This window comes from Barbus barbus (genome assembly GCF_936440315.1).
Source record: "Barbus barbus genome assembly, chromosome: 1".
NCBI classification, from domain to species: Eukaryota; Metazoa; Chordata; class Actinopteri; order Cypriniformes; family Cyprinidae; genus Barbus; species Barbus barbus.
In genome coordinates, this window is record NC_136729.1 from 1,900,909 (window position 1) to 1,925,407 (window position 24,499).

Consider the following 24,499-nt stretch of genomic DNA (forward strand, 5'->3'; position numbering starts at 1 on the left):
CCTGGGGACCCACAGCTCTACACATTTTGCATGTCTCCCTAATTTACACACCTGATTCAGATCATCATTGGGAAAGAGCTCCATGAACTCAAATGAGTGTGTCAGATAAGAGAGACATGCAAAATGTGCAGAGCAGTGGGTCCCAAGGAACAGGATTGAAAATCACTGCTCTACTGCACTGGTTCTCAACATGGGTGGCGTGCCTGGTGGGGGCGCAAACTGTTTTCAAGAAAAAACAGAGACTAGGCATTATTTGGGTACTGGATGTATTTTATTGAGTTTCACCTTTCATGTAGCATATACATGGAAAAATGGAAAACACCCGCTCAGCTTGGAAGAAAACCCACTCTGCTTGGGAAAAACTTTTTTTTTGTTGTTGCATTTTCTTGTCGGTGGGGAGAGGCGGAGCTTATTTGCCTGCCTTTTATGCAACTGTCAGTGCAGACACGTTTCAGAACGTCAGTGATTAGCAGTGGAACGGATTTTGGGAAGTTTTTGGATAAGTTCATCACACGTACGAAAAGGAGTTGTGACGACGATGCGTACAACATTAGCTATCTTCAGTTTGGCTTTATGGTGGCTGGGACAGATGCTGAACCACTGCCCCAGTGTGTCATATGTGCAGATCTGCTGGCAAATGATAGCATGAAGCCATGCAAGCTGAAGCGCCATTCAGACACGAAACACCCAACACTCAAAGACAAACCCTTACATTTTTTCAAATTAAAGTTATCTGGCCTAGAAGCATCCTACTACGTCTCCAAACGAGTTGCTAAAGTAGGAAAACCTCACACAATTGCCGATGCGCTAATCTTACCTGCTGCCAAATATATCTGTCAGGTCATGTTTGGAGATAATTTTGCTCAGCAGATTAGTGACATCACCCTTTCTAACGACACCATTCGCTGCCACATATCTGACACAGCAAGCAACATTTAAGAGCAATTGCTAGTTAACATCATGCAAAGCCAGTACTATGCCCTACAGCTTGATGAGACAATTGATGTTGCAGGGCTAGCACAGTTGCTTACCTATGTCAGATATGTAAAAAAGGTAATATTGAGGAGGACATTTTTTTCTGTCTGTCTCTTCCAGAGCACACAACCAGTGAAGCATTGTTTGAAGTTCTGGATGGATATATATGGGATGCAGGCATGTCATGGGATAAATGTGTTGGGATTTGCACGGACGGGGCCCGTTCAATGACTGGAAGGGTTAGCGGTCTTGTCACTCGTGTCCAGAACGTAGCCCCTTTAGCCAAGTGGACCCACTGTATGATTCATCGCGTATTTCTCGCATCAAATAAAATGCCTGAGTGTCTTGAGACAGTTTTAAAGCATGCAGTGCAATTTGTCAATTTCATCAGAATCAGAATCAGAATGAGCTTTATTGGCCAGGTATGTTTGCACATCATCATCGAACGTGATGGAGAACAGCGACGAGGGTGTTTTCAAATGTGTGTATTATAAACCAAAAACACAGTTCCTTGTGTTAAAATCGCATGTGTTGAGCTACTGTATGTAAACTGTTGATTTGCTTAAGGTGTAGACGCTAGACAGTAGCATTACAGTATATTTGTGATTTTAGCTAGTAAAAAACATACTAGCTAACAGGGGAACTCCAGTAAGAACACGCACGTCTCCAAAGTGCATTTACATAAACTATTTCTTAAAGATGATTACTAAATGTCTATTTAATATGAGACCGGACAATGTAATAAAATAATTACAGATGACATCTCATGAACATGAACAGAAATCTGAGTTAGAGATGTAGTATGTGTGCTATTATGTAGAATTCCCTGTTGTCAACATTGCTTCAGATGAATGTTAGTAATGTAAATAAACATATTTAGTTATTCCACGTAGATTTAAGTTATCTATTTCATGTGTCCATTAGTATTGTTGATAAATTGAGGAGCATTTGTGTTGGATAAAAAGTGAGTTAACACATCAGCAACTACCTCAACATGTAAATATACTGTAGTATTGAGCAGATAAATCACAGAGGACACTGAATCTGGTCTGGATGTTACAGGGACAGATGAGACACACGTGTGTTTATCCGGTGAAGAGCGCCTGATGGAGGAAGGCTGCCATCAAAGACTCTCAGTGAGTATACTAATCAAATGTATAAAACAGCTTTTAAATGTTGAGTTGTAGTTTATTTTAATTACTGTAATTTTAAACAGAGTTATTACAGCACTTTTCTGATTCCGATGACGACACAGCTGTTTCACGATTGGCCAAATTCTCCACATGACAACAATGACTTGTGTTTCTAAGATCTTTATTTCCAATACAGCTCACATATCTTATTTTACTTGGGAAATATATATAAAAAATGGACTAAAGAGATAAAAAAAAATATGGTACTACATTAGATCAAATTAAGAACAAAAAAGCAAGAAAGACCTATGAAGCTTTTTTGTTTGTTTGTTTGTTTGTTTGTTTTTTTACTTTAAATTGTTGTTATTTTACCCCTGGCATGAATTGTTTGACTTTACATATTTTTATGAATGTTTATTTGTTGTGAGTTGTATATGCTTATACAAACCTTTGTATATTTTTTGCATTAAAAAATGCTGCTCACAAATCTGTTTTTAGAACAGTCCCAGCAAGCAATAGCCGTCATTTCAACGTCTCGGTTAAATATAGACCCGATATAGTCTGGCTATGTGTAACCCACTTTTAGCCCAAATAACATTTAATCTGGATAAATGTATTTTTCTCCAAAATAACTTGTGAGATGTATGATATTCCATCATGTAAGCAAAGTCAACTGTGATTACAAGTTGTTTGGTTTGCTTTATTTTACATGTTATATGTGTAGGCTGTGCGTAGCCACGATTTAGCTCGTATTCAGACCCGGCTATTTGTAGCCCACTTTTAGTCAGAACTGATTAATTGTAGTTTTTTGCCAGGCAGTGCATGAAATGGTTGATATTCCATCATGTTCGCATTGGTAATGATATCTACAAGGTTCAATGTGTCATTTCACGACATGGTCGATCTGTAGTCACGATTTAGCTCTGAATTGGACGGCTATATGCGGTCTGCTTTAGCCCACCTGGCGTAATCAAGGCAATCTGGTCTACGTACGGCTTGGCTATAGCCCTGATTCAGACCACATATAGTATAAGAATATTAGTCTTAGAAATGTTTTCGCTCACAAAGCTTAATGTTTCCTGTCACACATAACATACCATTCATACACAATCTACGATATGACTGTCTATCATTTCAAATTAAATCAAATGCAATTGCATTGCTCAATCAAAACACTACTGAGACATGACTACTGGGACTACTGGCATTGCGAGACTAGATCACTTTAGCCAGATCTCGCGATAAACATTTCCGCCATTTTGTTTTACACGAGGCAGCTGTCGGAGAGCAACGGGAGAGCGACACTCTGAAAAGCGTCACATTTCTACTTCGATCTTGTAAGTATGCGTTTTATTTTTGGTATGTTCATTGTTTAAATTAGTTAGTTGTTATAACGTGTAGAAACCGTGACATTTTAACATTACCATTGCAGAGTACTATTTTTCTCCAACAAGTTAAGGTTACCTGCACGTGTTATTGCAACTGTGTGCCCTTCTAAAATGTATCTAACAGTTAAATTCAATGTCGAGAAACTATGAAACTTATCATTACTATTTTTTATTATTATTAAATATACCAGTATATTTTTGTTTTTAGATTAGAGTAAGAAATAATAGTTTTTGATTTAATGCAAATTTTCTAAGTACTTTACATAAAACTTAACAGCAACATGAAAAGAAATTATAAACAAATATTTTTTCCTTTCCAATTAATAAAAGGTAGTGGCAAACAGTAAAGTCTTTAAACTTGATAAAAGAAATAAAATATGCAGCATACATTCAGTTTTCAGTGAATTTGTTTCAGATATATGGTGCATAAAAACTGAATGCTGCTTCTCCATGTTTTGTTTTGACTTTGGGGATATAAAAGTAGCTGGCTACTGTCCCAGATGACCTGAGAGGTCTGCTCTGGAAGGTTCATAATGCATCAGAAGATTAGAAATTTACTTTGGCCTTAAAATTTTAATTAATTTAATAACCAGCTGTAGTATTTTGATACTAGACGAGTTAGAGTTATACGAGTAAGTGATAAAGAATGATATATAGGGATAGTTCACTTTGAAATTAAATTTTGGTATGTTTTAGCTTACCTTAATGGCATCCAAGATGTAGGTGTCTTTGTTTAATTTGGACTTCTCTGTGCATGCTCTTTCAGGTGGTGACCATATAGACCTGCATTATATGACTGACAGACAAGAACGGTTTGACCTAAAAATATCAAAATTGAAACTACTGCGGAAACAAAGACACCTACATCTTGGATGCCCTTAAGGTAAGCTAAAACATGCCAAAATTTAATTTCAAAGTGAACTATCCCTTTAAAAATGAGGGAAGAACTAAAGAAATGAAAATAAAATCTGTTTTCACCTTCATTAGAATGATAATTAAAAATACTGTAATCGAACAGCTTGATTTCAGAGAGGGGTAAACATACAAGAAGATTAAAAAAAAACACTGCATGGATATCTATCATTTTATGATGGTTGTGTACAGGCACTGCCAACACACATTTAAGTACAATCAACTTGTAAAAGTGCATGTACCATTATATGACCCCTTTAAAAATTATTGTCCACAATGCTTTTCTTGAGCAATAATTGTTTTCTTTTTCTCATTTGGCAGACGCAGTGATGACCGCAGTGATGACCATTGGCGACTGAATGGGAAATAAAAAATGCAATTTCTGGTCATTTTAAACAGGCACCAGGGAGAGCAGGGGGCGGGGGTTATGGCTATAAAGCTAACAATTAATTAAAAATTTTAGTATCTTAAGTTGTTTTACATATTTTGCAATATTTTATTTGTTCGTTTTTATGTTTGAATGTTGTCTAAGTTGTTAATATAATTGTTCTTAATAAATCCCTTTATATTCAAGTAGTTTGGATGGATTTTCATTTATGAGAACCTGTTATATTTGAGTGAAAAGAATCCTTATGCCTCCTTTTGTCTATTACATGTATATGTAGTGTAATTGATGACTAGTCTATTCTTGGGCTATGGTTAGACGTCTATTAGATTTTCACTGACAGCCCAAAATCAGCCTTGTTTTAGCCTAGACCCATATTGCCTGTCTATTAGACGTATATATGTAGTCGTTTAATAGCTGTCTATTCTTGGGCTATGTTTAGATGTCTATTAGACGTATATATGTAGTCATTCAATAGTTGTCTATTTTTAGTCTATGTTTAGACGTCTATTAGATTTTCACTGACAGCCCAAAATTAGCCTCGTTTTAGCCTAGACGTCTGGGCTGTGTTTTGACGGCTATTAGACGTCTATTAGACTTCTCGTTTGGCTCTGTTCGAAGGCGGTCGCATTTTTCTTCCCTCCCTCCCTCCTGAACTTCCCTGCTTGCTCTCTTGTATTGTCCTGTCTTCTTAAGAGACTCTCGCTGCACTATTTGCAAAACCGAAATTATGGATCTGATCAACTGGTCTCTAAATGCAATTGACACCATCTTCTCGACTAGGAAAGCGGGATCTGGAGAACCGGAATGTCCCGCTGGGACGTTTGCTGCTGGCTACACGATGGACGCATGGGAGAGATGGCGGGTCGTGTGTCTAGCGGCTCTCTCAGTGGAGGACATTGAAGACATCTTCTTATTCGGAACAATGATAACTGGGTTTCTGCTATTTGGATTAGGCGTTGCCCTAAATTATCAGAAAATTAAGGAGACGGGACTGGCTGTCCAAAACCTCTCACGGCTGCCCGTCATGATTGAGGCTGTAGGCAGAGCGGTCGCCTCGGAGACTGAGGCGATTAACCGCAATATGGATTCAATCACGGCTAAGCTCTCGGCTTTGGAAAGAAAAATCGACGGACATGGAGATCAGAATGGACAATGAGAATAGCTGTGAAACTGGAAGACAGCTGTTCGCACTAAGACAAAACAATCTTATCTCTTTCCGGCTTCCCACAACAGAACGGCTTGGCAAGGCCGCTCTGGTATCAACTCTCCGGTGAATACTGCAGGGAGACGCTCTTTCTTCCATTCCCTCCTCCCAAAAACACCTTGTTATTGTCGGGCGCTTGTGCTCTGTCCAAGGTCGTTTCCATGGCAATTGCTATGTCGCATCACGACCTGCGAACTGTGTCGACTGGTTTGGAGTGCTGGCGAGACGGATTTCAAGGCATACGAACTCACACGAACTTACACATACACACACTCATACACCTCCCTACCCCCATCCCACGCCTTCGTCGCTTCATCCTGTCAGGTGTTAACGGGTCCGTGTGTTGGCGCTGTAATGGCTGCTGGCCGGATGGCTGTTTCGTCTGAACTAGGATTACTATGCAAGTTATGTTTCTGTGTTGACTGTGCTTTATGCTGAGGTTTTTTGTCTGTTCTCTCACTGCACCCTCTTCCAAGGACGTAGTGGGAAGACACTTTTTTTTCTCCTCTCTTTCCTCATGTTATGCTGTATCTCTTCTTCTCTATTGCATTTCGTTGCCTTGTACCTACATGTGCAATGACAATAAATTGAATCCAATCCAATCCAATCCAATTAGACGCAAAATTGCTTGCTGGGGTGTAGGCTTATGGTCGCAATGTTATATTGAGTCACATTTAATAAAAAAAAAAAAAAAAAAACACTGATAACAGCAAATATACCCCCACTTTATTGGTATTTAAATAGTATATGTTTACGTTGATCTTTATTCTTGAGCAGATGGCCCTTTATTAAGCACTATATACAAAGTGTTTCTGTTGCTCATGAAAACATTTCTGAAACGTCCGTGCATTTGACAAATATTGCATGTTATTCACTTCATCTGTGATAAGAGTATCCAAACACCGCGAGAGCATCACTAACGGGAGCAGAAAGAGTCCGACTTCACTCTCCTTTTCAACCCCGCCCGACTGCAAGCGTCTGTTCTCGCTGATAGCTCTGAAGTCGAACACACCTAGTTTATTACACATAGTGGATGGCTCGGACCCGTACACATTAAGTGCACTCTAGTTTTTATCGTCGAGCTGTAAAAGCAAAAAGTTTCCCTGTTTTGGCGCGTGCTCAAGCTTCATATCCTTAGTTCGCAAAAAACAAGCAAACAAAAAAAAAACACAAGAGGTTCGATCAAGACTGCAACAAGGTAGGATAATGTTATTTATGTAACAGTATGAATGTCCAAAACAAAATCGAAACTAAAAAAATAAATAATAATAATTAAGCTTCATTTGGAAAAACGAACCAAATTCTAAATACTGTAATATTTGTCCTAGTGGCCACTGTTATTGATTGATTGAATTATTCATTTATGTATGTATGGATGCATTTATGTATTTACTTAGGGGACGCGTGATTGAAGCATATGCCGATGTGCTCTGATACTTTTGTTTAACTTTGTGTTTTAGATTTTGAGATTTCATATTAATATAATTGCATAGCCTATATATAAGTTAGGCAAACTTAATGTTAATTAAGCCCCTCGATAACGACGAGGTCTTCGTGGAGAAGCGTGGCTTTAAAACACCTGAATTTTAACTGTATCATGTTATAGGCCTTCATAATAAAGCAAAATCACTGCTTTTAAACTATGCCAATTTTATCTGGCAATTCGAGCAATAAATGTTGCTTTGAGTGAGAATGATGTCTACAGCTAAATCTTTTGTGTGATCAGATTTGACTGTAGTACTCGGACTTGTCTCGGACTCGCCAAATGTTCTAGTTGGTCTCGACCGAGTCCAGCTATATATGCTCTTTTCTCTTTCAAAACAAACATTAATCTGGCTCGCTTGTTCGGAAAATGGGTAATGTAATTGGTTTAATTCCATCTGGGCACTGCCTTTGGTCGCCTGGTAAATGCACAGCTGCATCATATATGCCTGGGGCATAAATCATTTTTATTTTGGCCACAGACGCAATGTCGGCGAGTTGCACAATACAGTTTGGTTTTACAAAGTTCGTTGGCGTTTTCTCTCTCACTTTCCTTCGCTTTTAAATAACTTAGAAATGCCTGTGCGCTTTTTACTTTCACTTTCGTTTCCGGTCAATTGCTTATCTATAAGCAACACATTTTCTGCAATAAACATGGGACTTTTATGAACAAAACGAATAAAAATACACCATTATCATGCTATAAGCCTAATATAAAATTACAAACTTACAAAATGTTTAAATGTAAAAACCCCCTGAAAATCAGCAAACGCTGTGGAACCAAATGAATAAGAAACAGAACGAATAAAGCCTGGAGGCACAGAATACATATTGATGTAATTATAAAATAAATAACTTACACACAAATTTAAATAAGGTAAAAATAAGCAAACACTGTGGATATGGCTGGGCGATTTTTCAGATTTTATCAATTAATTCGAATTTAATGTTTTGCCACAATTATATTTTTTATATATCGAGGAATCCAGATTTCGAATAGAAATATGACCAAACGCTAGAATTAGACACTTTGACAATAACAGTAAAGAGAGAAGAACAATCTAACCGCATGTCGGTGCACATGATTAACCGTTGTCTTGTGATGTTCTCTATATCATTCACACAGAATGTGCTTTTGTGTTGACAAAGATGCGACGTGGGCAGTGGAATAGGAAAAAATGCAAGAAGATTGGAGTTAAACATCTTTTAATAACTAGAGCACCGCGTTTTTAGAAAGCCGTTTCATGCACGAGACACTGCAAGAGACGCGAGCGCAACAGTCAAACGCGTCCATGTTTACAGAAAAAACAATGGAAAAGCAGCATAATCAAATAATAAACCTGTGAAGAACTACTACTGTATGTCTGATATTTCATGTGTGCATGAAGGTGACAGGCTGAAAACTACTGTTCATTGTTTTACAGAGCATTTATAGTTAATAATAGCACTCTAGGTGTTATACCTTCAGTCATTTTGAATTTGAATTACTTGAGATTTTTTTAAGCATTTTTCATGTATTATTTCTGAACATTTACTATGCATAAGAAAAGTTTGTACATGATGTAGTTGTAGTTCATGCATCTTTTCTGCAAAGATATTTAGTGTTTTTTTAGCATTTACATCATGATGACAACTTCATTTGTGGTGCAGTTAGAATAACACAGAACTCTCTACTGCATGAATTTTGATGGTACATGATAAAAAATTATTCCGCATAATTTTTTGGTCTATTTGGGAACATTTTATTGAAAAAAATATATATATATTGACCCCCCCCCCCCCCCCCCCCATTCCCACTGGTATAGAATTAAAGAGAAAATTCTCCACTTACATATCATAAGATAATGTTCAGAGAGCAATACAAAATCACAAATCTATCAAAAAAATGTCAAGAAATCATTAAGAGAAAAGGGAAAAACACTTGAAACACATTGATATATTGCATTTGATTCAGAAGTAGGTTTGTGTTGTGGAGCAAGGCTGGGAAACTCCGGCCCTGGAGGGCCACTGTCCTGCAGAGTTTAGCTCCAACCCTAATTAAACACACCTGCCTGTAGCTTTCTAAGGATCCTAAAATACATTCATTAGCTGGTTCTGATGTGTTTGGGGTCATATCATATAATTCATGGAATGAGATTTTACTCCGTGTTAAACTTCAAGAAGTGCTTATTCTCTGCTGTGAAACAGAAGTGCACATTACACTTTTCGCACATCACTTTGGGTGTTCCTTTGCACCCACGAACCTTGCATCTCCCCTTTTTGTCACACATAATGGTTGCGCAATGTTGCCCTGAGGCAACGGAAATAAAAACTGAATTTCTGAACATGCAAAATAAAATAAAAATCATAAAACCTGACAAAAGTCTTCTCTACACCTTCATACACACACACACATATTTTTTTTATGTACAGTTCATGTCATTTTAAATAAGATTACTAAAGCTAATAATCTTGCCTTCTTCTCACACCATGTGCTCCTGTGACCATGTGTCAGAACAGGATGTCTGTATCCAAACACCGCGAGAGCATCACTAACGGGAGCAGAAAGAGTCCGACTTCACTCTCCTTATTGGTATTTAAATAGTATATGTTTACGTTGATCTTTATTCTTGAGCAGATGGCCCTTTATTAAGCACTATATACAAAGTGTTTCTGTTGCTCATGAAAACATTTCTGAAACGTCCGTGCATTTGACAAATATTGCATGTTATTCACTTCATCTGTGATAAGAGTATCCAAACACCGCGAGAGCATCACTAACGGGAGCAGAAAGAGTCCGACTTCACTCTCCTTTTCAACCCCGCCCGACTGCAAGCGTCTGTTCTCGCTGATAGCCCTGAAGTCGAACACACCTAGTTTATTACACATAGTGGATGGCTCGGACCCGTACACATTAAGTGCACTCTAGTTTTTATCGTCGAGCTGTAAAAGCAAAAAGTTTCCCTGTTTTGGCGCGTGCTCAAGCTTCATATCCTTAGTTCGCAAAAAACAAGCAAACAAAAAAAAAACACAAGAGGTTCGATCAAGACTGCAACAAGGTAGGATAATGTTATTTATGTAACAGTATGAATGTCCAAAACAAAATCGAAACTAAAAAAATAAATAATAATAATTAAGCTTCATTTGGAAAAACGAACCAAATTCTAAATACTGTAATATTTGTCCTAGTGGCCACTGTTATTGATTGATTGAATTATTCATTTATGTATGTATGGATGCATTTATGTATTTACTTAGGGGACGCGTGATTGAAGCATATGCCGATGTGCTCTGATACTTTTGTTTAACTTTGTGTTTTAGATTTTGAGATTTCATATTAATATAATTGCATAGCCTATATATAAGTTAGGCAAACTTAATGTTAATTAAGCCCCTCGATAACGACGAGGTCTTCGTGGAGAAGCGTGGCTTTAAAACACCTGAATTTTAACTGTATCATGTTATAGGCCTTCATAATAAAGCAAAATCACTGCTTTTAAACTATGCCAATTTTATCTGGCAATTCGAGCAATAAATGTTGCTTTGAGTGAGAATGATGTCTACAGCTAAATCTTTTGTGTGATCAGATTTGACTGTAGTACTCGGACTTGTCTCGGACTCGCCAAATGTTCTAGTTGGTCTCGACCGAGTCCAGCTATATATGCTCTTTTCTCTTTCAAAACAAACATTAATCTGGCTCGCTTGTTCGGAAAATGGGTAATGTAATTGGTTTAATTCCATCTGGGCACTGCCTTTGGTCGCCTGGTAAATGCACAGCTGCATCATATATGCCTGGGGCATAAATCATTTTTATTTTGGCCACAGACGCAATGTCGGCGAGTTGCACAATACAGTTTGGTTTTACAAAGTTCGTTGGCGTTTTCTCTCTCACTTTCCTTCGCTTTTAAATAACTTAGAAATGCCTGTGCGCTTTTTACTTTCACTTTCGTTTCCGGTCAATTGCTTATCTATAAGCAACACATTTTCTGCAATAAACATGGGACTTTTATGAACAAAACGAATAAAAATACACCATTATCATGCTATAAGCCTAATATAAAATTACAAACTTACAAAATGTTTAAATGTAAAAACCCCCTGAAAATCAGCAAACGCTGTGGAACCAAATGAATAAGAAACAGAACGAATAAAGCCTGGAGGCACAGAATACATATTGATGTAATTATAAAATAAATAACTTACACACAAATTTAAATAAGGTAAAAATAAGCAAACACTGTGGATATGGCTGGGCGATTTTTCAGATTTTATCAATTAATTCGAATTTAATGTTTTGCCACAATTATATTTTTTATATATCGAGGAATCCAGATTTCGAATAGAAATATGACCAAACGCTAGAATTAGACACTTTGACAATAACAGTAAAGAGAGAAGAACGATCTAACCGCATGTCGGTGCACATGATTAACCGTTGTCTTGTGATGTTCTCTATATCATTCACACAGAATGTGCTTTTGTGTTGACAAAGATGCGACGTGGGCAGTGGAATAGGAAAAAATGTTCCTTTGCACCCACGAACCTTGCATCTCCCCTTTTTGTCACACATAATGGTTGCGCAATGTTGCCCTGAGGCAACGGAAATACAAACTGAATTTCTGAACATGCAAAATTGAATACAAATCATAAAACCTGACAAAAGTCTTCTCTACACCTTCATACACACACACACACATGTTTTTTTTTTATGTACAGTTCATGTCATTTTAAATAAGATTACTAAAGCTAATAATCTTGCCTTCTTCTCACACCATGTGCTCCTGTGACCATGTGTCAGAACAGGACGTCCCACCTTCAAATGGTGCTTGATAGTGACTCCCACACCTTATTGGACTGTTCTTTGATACTTTTCAAACATTTTAATTGGTTGCAATCATTTAAAAAACATGCACTTAACATGGGGCATAAGAAAAACTTTCCGTTGCCTGAGGGAAACACTATGCAGTAAGTAGTCAATATGGCATGGCAAATGACAAAAATGACCCGTCAATGAGATTCAGATTTTTGAATTTCCGACGTGATCTGTGAATGAGATATGATGTTTGTACGTGTCCGTCCGGTGACAGGAGACACATGAAGTCCTGAGGAATGTTCCTAGACACGCTCTCTCTCTCTCTCTCTCTTTCCCTCTCTGTCTCTATGGGATCCGTGAGAAAAAACAATAATGAACAAGCAATATTAAAAAGTAAAGGAAATAAGAGATCAGTTTTAAGACACACACCCAGCGCTCACACATATTCTGTTGGTTGAATAAAAACAATTGAAATAAAACAGGCTATCAATGAGAAGGGATAAAAAAATGTTTAGCTTAACGAATAAAATGGTTAACAAATATAAATCCTCTTACATACTTCATGGAAACAGAGAATGCATGTCTTCACGGTATTCCAGTGGGTCTCAAATGAAATGATTACAAAAATGGTTGTGTTTAAACTTTAATTCTGTATCTCTCTCTCTCACACACACACTCTCACACACACACACACACATACCTTTGCATAGCCATCTAAAATGGGGATATTACACAGAATCCTGATGTTTTTATCTACAGATAATTATACATGTTACAACCCATCACAGAAAACCTTACATCTTAGAAAATAAATGAATAATTAATGTGCATTAATGTTAGTAATTTACTCATGGGATCAATAAAATGTTCGCTCTCTCTCTGAGAGGACGCTTGCCCCCCACACCGTAGGTTAAACAAGTACACAGACACACATTCAATTGTCAGAGTCTTACTCTCATCTTACAAATGAATTGAATATAAATAAATCACACATGATATAAAACAAAGCAAAACAAAAATTTTAGATAACAAAATTTTTATAATGATGGTTGAGGTAAGTAAAGGGGAAAAAAATAAATATTTTAACAGGCAAATGGTAAGGGATATAGTGGACTCAACATGTCAGGGCATGCCATTGTCATGTTTGAAGGCCATAAACATTTAATTTTTTATTTCCATGGACATATTTAAATTCAATTCACATTTATTTGTATAACTTTTTCACAAAACAAATCGTTGCAAAGCAGTTTCACAGACAAGTAAAGTTTCTACATCATATTTACAAACTTTACTTTGCCTTCTAGGACTGAGTTTGGACACCCTGCTTTAGAACAAGTAACAAGTTCAAGAATGGGAACATGTTATTTTTTTTTACACTTATGTTGCTTGTTATTTGTAATATTTTCCATTGGCAGCCCAGAATGTGATTGTTACACTTTAATAAAAATGCTGAAAATGTGAAGTTGCACTTTAGTGAAACTGCTAAACCTAAAGTAAATAAAATAGCCTAATTTGATCCTACAGTGTTGCTGCACATGCTTTTAGATCATTACAAATAATAATGCAACATGATTATCTTAGAATAGAAGATATGCTGTCTTTCGTATCACATAAATTATCAATAGTTAAGTATGTGGTTTTGAAAAAAAAGGCTTTTTTTCTTTCTCTGTTTTGACCGTCTCATTTGGACTTGACTTGGACTCAGATCTCTTGGACTTGGACTTGAATTTCTTTGGATTCAGACTTGACTCAGACTCGATAGTCCAAGTCTTGGACTCGACAAAGGTGGACTAGGAGAAAAAAATAAACTTGAATGGTTAAAACATTAGTTGTTTGTTTTTTCGTCCATATAGCAGAACCTGTTTTTGTCCCAGTTTGCCAGATATTATTGACATGATTCCAGAGAGATATTTGATTGGCCTGCTGGCTGCTGATGCGGTCATTTTACGCCAGTTAAAATCTGATACTCAAGCTTTCTGTGCTGAAGCGACATATAGATTTCAAAAGACAATGATTCAAAACAACTTGTCCATAATTACTCCAGTCAACAATGGGTGGTGTTGTTTAAATCAGGTAAAAAGGGAGATGTACAATTCATATTTTTTAGTCACGTGATTTCTGTTGCACACGACCAGAGGATGCACAATGTATGTAATTGAATGGACAGAGTTATGTAACTTTAATATACCTTTTTTTCTGTAACTTTTACATACTTTTTTTTTATTTATTGTAATATATGTGTGTTTAAATTAAAGTAAATGTACAATAAAATAAAAAGTATATAGAAGTGACAGATTGAAGTGCATGGACTTGAACAGATTTAAGATAGATAGATAGATAGATAGATAGATAGATAGATAGATAGATAGATAGATAGATAGATAGATAGATAGATAGATAGATAGATAGATAGATAGATAGATAGATAGATAGATAGATAGATAGATAGATAGATAGATAGATAGATCTAAAAAATTATATGGGGAACAATTCTCCTTCATACATTATTCCCAAAATATATACAGCTTATAAAAAAAAATACAATTAAATAGTTGTCAGAGAATAAGAATATGATCTCAATTTTGACAAAAAAACAAAAACAAATGCCATTATAGAATCTTAAAATTCCATGGTACCGATATATGCAGTCAAAACATTTCCAAAGTGCTTAAACGTTATGATCTTTCTTCTTGTTATTGTTTATAAATGCTAAAATATAGCATGCCAGAAATTAAGAGCTAATGTTTCAAATCTAAATGGTAAAAAGCTTTTGCTCACGCAAGTGGAGCAGAGCAGTGGCCTATAGATGTGAGGTCCATTGGGATTTTTCCAGCCTGTTTCCTTGTCTTTGAAGGGTGGGAAGGGCAGTATCGATGGTTGTAACAGCACTTTCAAGATTTTAAGGAGGACAAAAACACCCATCAAGTTCTGTCCTTTGTGCTTTGGCAATTCAATAACAAGATAAGACAGAATTAATATTCATGAGGAGATGTTGCAGGATTCAGTTGCATTATACGATGAACACTAAAAGTGCTCCATCAAAAATATTTAAAGTGTAAGTGTCATGGATACTTAATTAAGATTTAGTATGTTTTCCTCTAAAGATGGCTCAGTATCGCAGATTCTCGGACACCAGTGCTGACAGCAGTACCCCAGATCACAGCATGGATGTTTCTGCTGGTATGATCAGTGAGTATACATTTCACATTGAGTTTGAGCAACATCAGTTTTATGTTAGCAGCATAAAGCATCAAATCTCCCTTAGAAAACAAACAAACAAACAAAAACAACAACGAAAAAAAAATTCTGATGGCAAAACAAATTGCTGATAACTTACAGGTATGACAACCTACTTGTATGCTTATGCCCCATTAGTCAGTCCAGTGTGGTGGCTACACATTTATGTTGTAATAGAGAGAGAATCATAATCTTGTTGTTGTTTGGCATAACCCTACATCATTGCCATAGAAACCAATGCAGATAGTCCAGAAAATGAAAAAGTTACTTTTTGAAGAAAGGACAACTGAAAGTTACTATTAAACAGTGTGGAAGTCAATTGTTTAGATCAGTTTCTAATTGGATACACAAATAATTGGATTTGGAGTGACAGTATGAACAAACAGTTATGTGTCTCTTATTGGCCTATAAACTAGACCCCCAATAAACACACAAAACAAACACCACAAAATAAATGAAATTAATTATTATACAGCAAAATATATGTAATAGTATTTTATGTAGAGTGCATTTAATAAATTACAAATTCAAGAAAATATTTGGAGTAATTTTGTAAAAGGTTTTTCTGCTTGTTTGGACTGAGTTTTCATTGTATTTACACAGTTTTGACCAGCAGGTGTCACCTTGTGGTGTCTTGAGCACTTAAAATAAACATGTTACGTACCATTTGTTTCATTTGATTCAAAGTTTGGAAAATATTTGTTTCTCTTATCTCTAGAGGTTACACTATTTTTGTAGAATTTATTCTAAATCTTGATTATAGATGTGCTAAAAAATCATGGATACACCATAGAGGAAGAACTTGGACGAGGGGCTTTTGGAATAGCCTTTCTGGTGAAAGACACAGACGGAGATCCTTTTGTGGTTAAACAGTTGAATTCCAGAGATGTGAGCATTTACCGAATCTTACTTACATATTTGACCATATAATTGACTATTTTCTTTCCAATAAGAGTGTTGCTTTTAAATGGAAGTTTTTTTCCTTCCTTTTAGGGGAAGGAGCTGGATGCAGTCAGAAAAGAAGTTGAGATCCTGAAAACTCTGAACTTTGGCTATATTGTTACTTATGTGAATTCATTTGAAGGTTGTTGTTGTTTTTTTCTTCTTCTTTATACACTAATTTTCAATTGTTCCAAATCAAAAATGTGGTAATAATGTTTCTTAAAAATGAAAGAGAACTACTAACGATAACCACAATAGAGACTAAAGAAGAATAGCACAAAACCTCAGTATAGCTGTCAGAAAATGAAGCTATTTTAATATATTATGAGTTAAATTATTCTCTGACTGGATGTTCATTTATTTAGATAAAGAAGCGGGACGCATTTATATTATGATGGAGTACTGTGAAGGAGGTGATCTTTCAAAAGTCATGGAAACACATAAAGAAACATGTTTTTTTGAAGAAAAACAGGTAAGTTTCTTATGCAGACACACATACTGTACATTCCATTCTGTATTTTTAAACAACCCTAAAAAACAAAATTTTAGATTAAAAAACATGATTTAGTATGATATACCCATAAAATGCAATACCCTTGTGGGGACATTACACACACACACACACACACACATATACTCACACTCACTAACACACACAAACACACATTTCTCCATGTGTGCAGATCCTTGACTGGTTTGTTCAGATTTGTCTGGCTCTGCAGTATCTCCATGAGAGGAAAATTCTTCATAGAGATATTAAACCTCAGGTATGCACTGATAAAGCTCAATAATTAATATCACAAAGTAAAATCTGTAAGACTTTTGAGATTTCTCTTGTCATTGTAGAATATCTTTCTGACTGAAGATGGTTACATCAATTTAGGAGATTTTGGATGCTCAAAAGCATTGGAAAGGTAAAAAAAAAACAGTAATGGGAACTAGGGATAGATCAAAATGCAAATTATTGGCCAAAACCAAAAGTCCTGGACATTTATAAGTTTGAGTTTACTCTTTTTTTTCTTTGCAGCGCTGATGAATATGCTCATTCAGTTGTGGGAGCAAAATCCTATATGAGCCCAGAAGTTTATGAGAAGAAATATAATTCCAAGAGGTAAGCTTTAGTACCACTGAGTGTATTTAAAATATTGATATATTCAGCATTATAAAATAGTTTCAGTTTCCTTAAGATCGTTCCACGAAGGTCGATTATTTTAGTGGTCTAAAAATGTATCAGTTATGTGCAGTACACAGTAAAAAATTAATCATGGGTGTTGTAATTTTCATTAAACAATTAAGGTGATAATTAAAAATTGTGTGTATATTTTATTAAGTAAATTGTGGTTCAGTCTTGTATTGAAAATTTTAAGATTATTAGTTAAATAATGCAGTTTTATTTAGAGACACCATTTGGCTGTGATTGTTAGTTCCCAGCATGCTCTGCATGTGGCTGGATATGGAGAGTGAATATTGAAATGACATGTTTTATGTGTTTTTGAGTGAAGGGAAACATCTGTTAATCTTTATTGTTCAGTTGTATTTCACATTTGAAAATGTTCCTGTTATGTTTAAGTATTTGGCAGAAGAGTAGAGCTTATGGTTAGGTTGTGGATAACTGCATATATGTTAATACAGTTGTGCGTGTTGCTTTGATCAATGAGTCATAACTTTGTTAATGCCAGTGCAGCAACAAGATTCTTCCCATATGTGCAATTTTAGCAGCAGACAGACATTTAATTTAACAACATAACTCAAAATCAAATTCAAACTGTTTCCATCCACTCAAAATCACACAATTTTGAGACTTAAAATATAAACGCAGAAAGCAGAGTAAGACACTAAAGACACTAAAAATATTAAATTCATTGTCATAGACTAAATAATTTTTGACATTTTACATTATTTATTCAGGTAGATTCCGTTAAAGAAATCAAGCCTTTAAAACTACAAAAAAAATATAATGTGTACAATTGTTACCATCATTCATTTTTTTTTTAAAAATATAGCACATGACCTTTTTTTAACAGTGTACACATACGTCTTGATTTTCATTGTCATGCACTTGTTTTAGTGACATATGGTCATTGGGATGGTTGCTCCATGATCTCTGCATGCTTCATGTGTGGGTGAGTATTCATTCATTTATTTTATTTATTTATTTTTTTCCCCAAAAAGCTCCATTTTACTGTTACATTTAAAGTCCAGTGATGATGAAAAAATGCCAAAAGGGTCAAATAAAAGAGTTATCATATAACTCAAAACAGGAAATCCAAACAACAAGCAAACTTAACAAAACAATGTGCTGTGCACATAGAGTACAGGACCCTGAACAGATCAAACCGATGAACTAAATGCACAGAGAATATGAAATACAGGACTAGCATGCATGATGACTGGATCAGTGTCCATGACAACAGATTGCGGCTGGAACTTAGAACAAATGAGACGTGTGACTGAAGTGACGCAAACTAAGAGTCCATGAAAACAAAACTAAAGAGCATAACTGTGGCAGAATGCCACCCTCTGGGAAGGTGCAGCCTTGTGCTGTAAAATGGCTGAGGAGGTGGTTCCGGAGTTGTACAAATCACTGGTGAAGGAGGAACCTACAGTGGAAAGAACAAGGGAGGTGAGGATGGGAGGAGTATCCAGGGCACACCCTGGATGCAAGTCCATGGCGGAGTTGACGGAGGGAGAAGCCATGATGGAGCCTTGGCTGATGACATCTAGGCACAGATGGAGAGCTGATGGGACCGAGCGACACCGATGGTTCAGGCGACCAAGACGTAGCGGCAGTGACAAATGTTCAAGGTGGAGCCAGAGTGCCTGAGGACTGAGGCGGAGCCATTGTGACTGGAGACCAAGGCAGAGCCAGGGAGAAGCAGAGCCAGCTGAAGCAGTAGGGTGGATAGACGGAGCACAGTGGAAGGCTCTTGAGTCCATAGCACAGGCAGGGTGATGGCTGTCAAAGGTGGAGCCAGCGGGATGAGGGAGCCTGGTGGACCCAACGGAGGGAGGAGCCAAGGTGGAGCCGACAGGTCGACGGATCGATGGGCATCAGTCGGAGGAGAAGCCGGGGGATCCACTTACTTGGGCGAAGTTGGAGACCACAAGACCTGAGGCTCATCCATACAGCAAAGCATCATGGGAGAAGACAATGGGTTGAAGGGAACCAGCAAAGATGGGGCTGAAGGACTGGGTGAATCTGGATGAGGAGTTGAGAGAGGGAGGCCAGGCATGATTAGTGACAACAACACAGTCTCAGCACAGGGTGATGACACAGGCTTTGTGCTGGGTAGGACCTGCGGTGATGATGGCACAGGAGATGCAGGGTGGGGAGCATTACCTCAGTTTCCCAATCGATCAGCCAGTCTGCACTGCCCCCCTCCACCAAAACAGGAATGATCAGTGTAATCAGCTGCGTGTCGTCAGTGCAATGGATTGTGGGTATTGCAGTCCAGAGAAGTGTGGTGTGAGAGTCAATGTGGTGAGTGAGTGACATCTGGTGGTGATTGTCCGGAAGAGCATGGACCAGATTCGTGACAGTTACCAAATCTAGCAAAATTAATTACTAAGAAAACCTTACAAAAACCTTAAAAGTTTACAATGACTTCAGTAATTACTAGGGAGTTATCACGATCTTCACTTTAGAAATAATTAGTAATTCCTTCAGAATAATTTGGTAATACTTGAGTCATTACTAGTGGGTTACCATGACTTTTACATTATGTATTATTCATATTAATTATGAACCTGTATACAGTAGTTCTTAGTAGTTCTTAGGGAGGTTTGAAAAAATAATAGTTACTGATTAGCTAATAGTGAACTACCACATTCGACTAAGCACTATTATTTGCTAATTCATTAATCAGATATTCTTGTTAGTTACTAGTAGTTAGTAGAGTGCTAATATTGCGTTACTCATGTGTTCTTGTGTAGTTATTCATTAATGATGGAACAGTATTCTAAAGTGTTACCGACGGTTTCATCGGGTGCCCGAAGTTACCTTCTGGTCTGTGTTTGTTTATCATTCTGGTTAGAATGGTATGAGAGGAGCACAGCTTTCACTCTCATCACTTTAACTTTAACTGCTAACGTTACAAATGTTACAAATAAATTGATGAGTAATGAAGTTGGGCTCAGTTTGTTGTGCTGTGGGATGTGTTTCCCAAACATTTATTTATTTGTGGCGACCCGCCACGATATCAAAACTGACCGATTTTTCAAAAGGCTTCGTTGAATAAAAATTAGCACGTACTGCACATTTAAAGCTCAGTGCTGCTTTGTCCACTTTTGTGAATGAGCTTTCATTCAACATCAAATGTCAAGTATCTTGCATACACATTAATAACTTCATCTGCTTCAAGGGGTTATAAAACATTGATTAACTTAATAGGTTACAATGTGTGAATATATTTGCTGTAGTAGCAACAGTAATAACTGATTGTCTTTTAGAAATCCTCATCAAGTTTATGTGTTCTTATGTTGGAGATAAAGACTGGATTTTGGGAATGTCTAGAGAAGGAGGGGGCACATGTCCTGAGGTCAGGGAAGTGTCACGTGGTGTGGATGTGTGAGCCTCCCGGCTCAGAGTGAGGATATAAATCTGTCTTTTTCTTGTTTATTCGATTATCAATTTATGCGTAAATGGTCATGGGTACCACGGATCTGTTGCTTGGGTTAAACGTTATCACTGTTTCTTAGATCCTTTGTGTTGCATGTCTGGTGAGTGTCCTGTAAATCACCCTTTTCCTTTGTCTTTACATGGATCTATGCAAAGTGATCATGGGTGACAATCACCCCTTTTGTGGTTTAAGTCGCTCCAGATGCAGGGAGTTATCTATCCTCCTGATTGCTTTATGTATCTCATGAGAAGATAACGCAGAGCAGGACAGAAACCGGTCGAAACACGCTTGCGTCATGTGGATAGTTAATTAATTTTACGACTTCTTGATGGTTAGGAGGGTGAATCTTTGGATTCTTCTGGAATGTGTCTGTTCTGCAGGTTTGTGGGCAAGTGCTAACAGAGGTCCTACACTTTATTCATTTGTTACCATGTTTTTTTGTTTTTTTTGCCCTCATGTGTCAAACCTGGGTCCAGATCAGGACTATCCAAACTCAGTCCCGGAGGGCCACTATCCTATAGGGTTTAGCTCCAACTTGCCTCAACACACCTGCCTGGAAGTTTCTAGTATGCCTAGTAAGACCTTGATTAGCTGGTTCAGGTGTGTCTAATTTGAGTTGGAGCTAAACTCTGCAGGACACTGGCCCTCCATGAGCAGGATTGGACACCCCAGGTCTAGATCAGGGGTAGGCAATGTTGGTCCAGGAGCGCAGCTGTCCTGCAGATTTCAGCTCCAACCCTAATCAAGCACACCTGAACAACCTAATCAGTGTCTGCAGAACTACTAAAGCTACAGGCAGGTTCAATTTTTTTATTTTTTAATCAGGGTTAGACCTAAAATCTGCAGGATAGCAGATTTCTGGGACCGACATTGCCTACCCCTGGTCTATTTAAATACCATGTTTAATCTCTGGTATTTTTCTATGTATATATAGTCCTGTGTTTGGTCCTTTCTTTGTCAGATCGTTTCATTCTTACAGTGATTGTTCTGTGTATCATGTTATTGTTTTTTTTTTTGTTTTTTTTTGTTTCTCATTAAAAATTGCTTGCAATTACATTAAACTATTTTTTTTTCTTTTTTCAACCCTTACTGACACTAACCAGATGCATATTGTATTTATTTATTCTTTTCTTAATAGGCAGATAACATGCAGCGTCACATAATTCATGCAGTCAGCATGAATGGACAACTTCCTCATATCTCAGAGAGATACTCAGTAGAACTGAGAGAATTAATCAGACAAATGCTCAGCTGTGACCCTAAAGACAGGCCTTCAGCTGAAGAGATTCTAGCAAAACCCTTCCTGGAAGATGCAGTGAACAGAAACAGCAGAATTCCAGAGGCACTGCTACAGAGTTTCATGAAGTCTATCAACGCCTTTGATAAGGGCTACAACAAGCACTATAAAGACTTTGAGGATTTAGTAAGTGAGTGGGGAAGAATAACAGATTCGATGGAGTCTGCACATTACAGTGCCACAGCAGGCAGTCTGTCAGGTTCAGTGATTGGAGCAGCAGGAAGAATCACTGCATTAGTTGGTTTAATTTTGGCACCGTTCACTCTCGGTGCATCTCTGATTGTTACTGGTGTCGGTGTTGGAGTTGGAGTTGCAGGTGGAGTAACAGGTGCTGCATCCACCATTACTAATACTGTACAACAAAAATCATTGAGAGAGAGCCTTGAAAAAATTCAGCAAAAGTATAAATCTGTAAGCGAACCAATTCTCACGCCACTGAATACACTGAGAAAGGTACTGAAAAAAATCACAAAGTTCAGTTTTTTTGGTGGTACCTCAACTTTTGACAATGTACAAATATCATGCAATTTAGACAGAAGAAATATTTTATGTGCTGCACAACTCATGAATTTAGGTCTGTTGGCAAATGTTAGCAGAATTTCTACTCAGACTGCGAGAGTAGGACGAGTAGTAGCAGAAGCAGTCTCAGGCGTGTTAAGTGGACTACTAGTCATACTTGATGTCGCCTTCATAGTGATGGATTCTGTAGACATTCACCAGATGAGACAGGGAAGAGTTGATCATCCAGAAAGGGTCAGATCCAGTGTTCTCAAATCCATTGCAGAGATGAGGAGAACACATAATGAGCTTTGCAATGTCCAGAGGGAAATTAAAAAAACAAGAGAGGAACTAAAAGACTATATAGAATTGGCCAAGGATGAGAGGGAAATAGACAATGATTTAAATAGTTTAAAAATATAGATATGATTTCAGTCCGCGAATCAGGATACATCCTATATTGCCCTGAAACCAGATTTCACGTGTGTAGCATGAGGTTGAGTTTTTGTGATTATATCAAGTTGTCACCTTTTGTTTATATAGCGCTTTTTACAGTACCAATTTTACAAAACAATGCAGGTTTACAACGATAATAGGAAAAAATATGCAATAAAGTTTGGAATAAAAAAGTCTCATTGTTCAGCTTGAGTCAGTTCAGTGTTGATTCATGTCCATTGTAGAGATCTTCAGTTATTAATTGATTTAATTTAATCTATTCAGTAGCTCAGGAGAAAACAGTGATGTCATAGTCCACTCAGTTCAGTTCTCATATAAAAGTGTCAGTGCAGTCAGATCAATAATATAGTTTAATAGTAGGTGGCCACAACTAAACGAGGTGACTGTGGCAAAGAACTCAAACTCCATTAGGTGACAGAATGGAGAGCAAACACAAAATAAAATAAAAACTATATAGCAAATACTATATATTCATTATAAACAAGTGTTTTCTATTACATAGGTGTAGATTAGTTTATGAATTAGCTTTTATGGATTACTATTTGTTTTATGAGTACTCACTGGTGTGTGTTTTATAATTGTTATTAGTGATTTGTGGGTAATTAATACACTTTACCATGGTAATAATTTATGTATATTGCGTTATGTTCTGTTTTTATCTCATTTTGATTTGTTTTGCTCTGTTTCTGTTTGCTTTTGTATAAAAATGTATTCCATTGGTCACTCATTCGCTCTCTGGTTTGTTGCTATGGTTAATCATTGATTATCAGATTCTGTTCACCTTGTTTTTAAAGTATGTCTCTCTGTTTCAGTTCAAGGTGGCTGTTCTCATTAACATCAGTGTTGAGTCTGGATTACTGTTATCTAGGTATGTGCTGAACGAGGCTGAACGACCGCTCTGTCACATAGTTACACGCAGGGACGTGCACAGACATTTTGAGGGGCAGGGGCTCAAGAGGAAAAAAGGGCAATTCTCATATAAATTTTATTATTTTCTAAACAAAATGCTAAATATATTAGGGTGTGCGATATTGACAAAAATATATATCAATATTTTCTGGGATTTTATCGATAACGATAATTACACAATATTTTGCTGAGTGTCTTATTGTGCTGGTATCTTAAGGACTACCGTGGACAGCTGACTCCTAAAGTTTTTGATACTCTGCATATTCT

At 37.0% G+C, this 24,499-nt stretch overlaps 2 protein-coding genes across 2 annotated transcripts in view; both read left to right on the plus strand.

Moving 5' to 3' along the window:
• LOC306871753 (uncharacterized protein) overlaps positions 1-24,499 on the plus strand; it is a 119,241-nt gene that overhangs the window by 53,159 nt on the left and 41,583 nt on the right. The window lies entirely within an intron of this gene.
• Positions 15,379-24,041, plus strand: LOC306875646 (uncharacterized protein; the record flags this gene model as incomplete). The annotated part of the gene is made up of 9 exons (XM_079426334.1): positions 15,379-15,463; positions 16,275-16,399; positions 16,505-16,595; positions 16,819-16,925; positions 17,137-17,220; positions 17,300-17,367; positions 17,481-17,564; positions 18,522-18,576; positions 22,211-24,041. 9 exons carry the CDS (start codon positions 15,379-15,381, stop codon positions 23,288-23,290), a joined length of 1,779 nt encoding a protein of 592 aa, XP_079282460.1. The 3' UTR covers positions 23,291-24,041.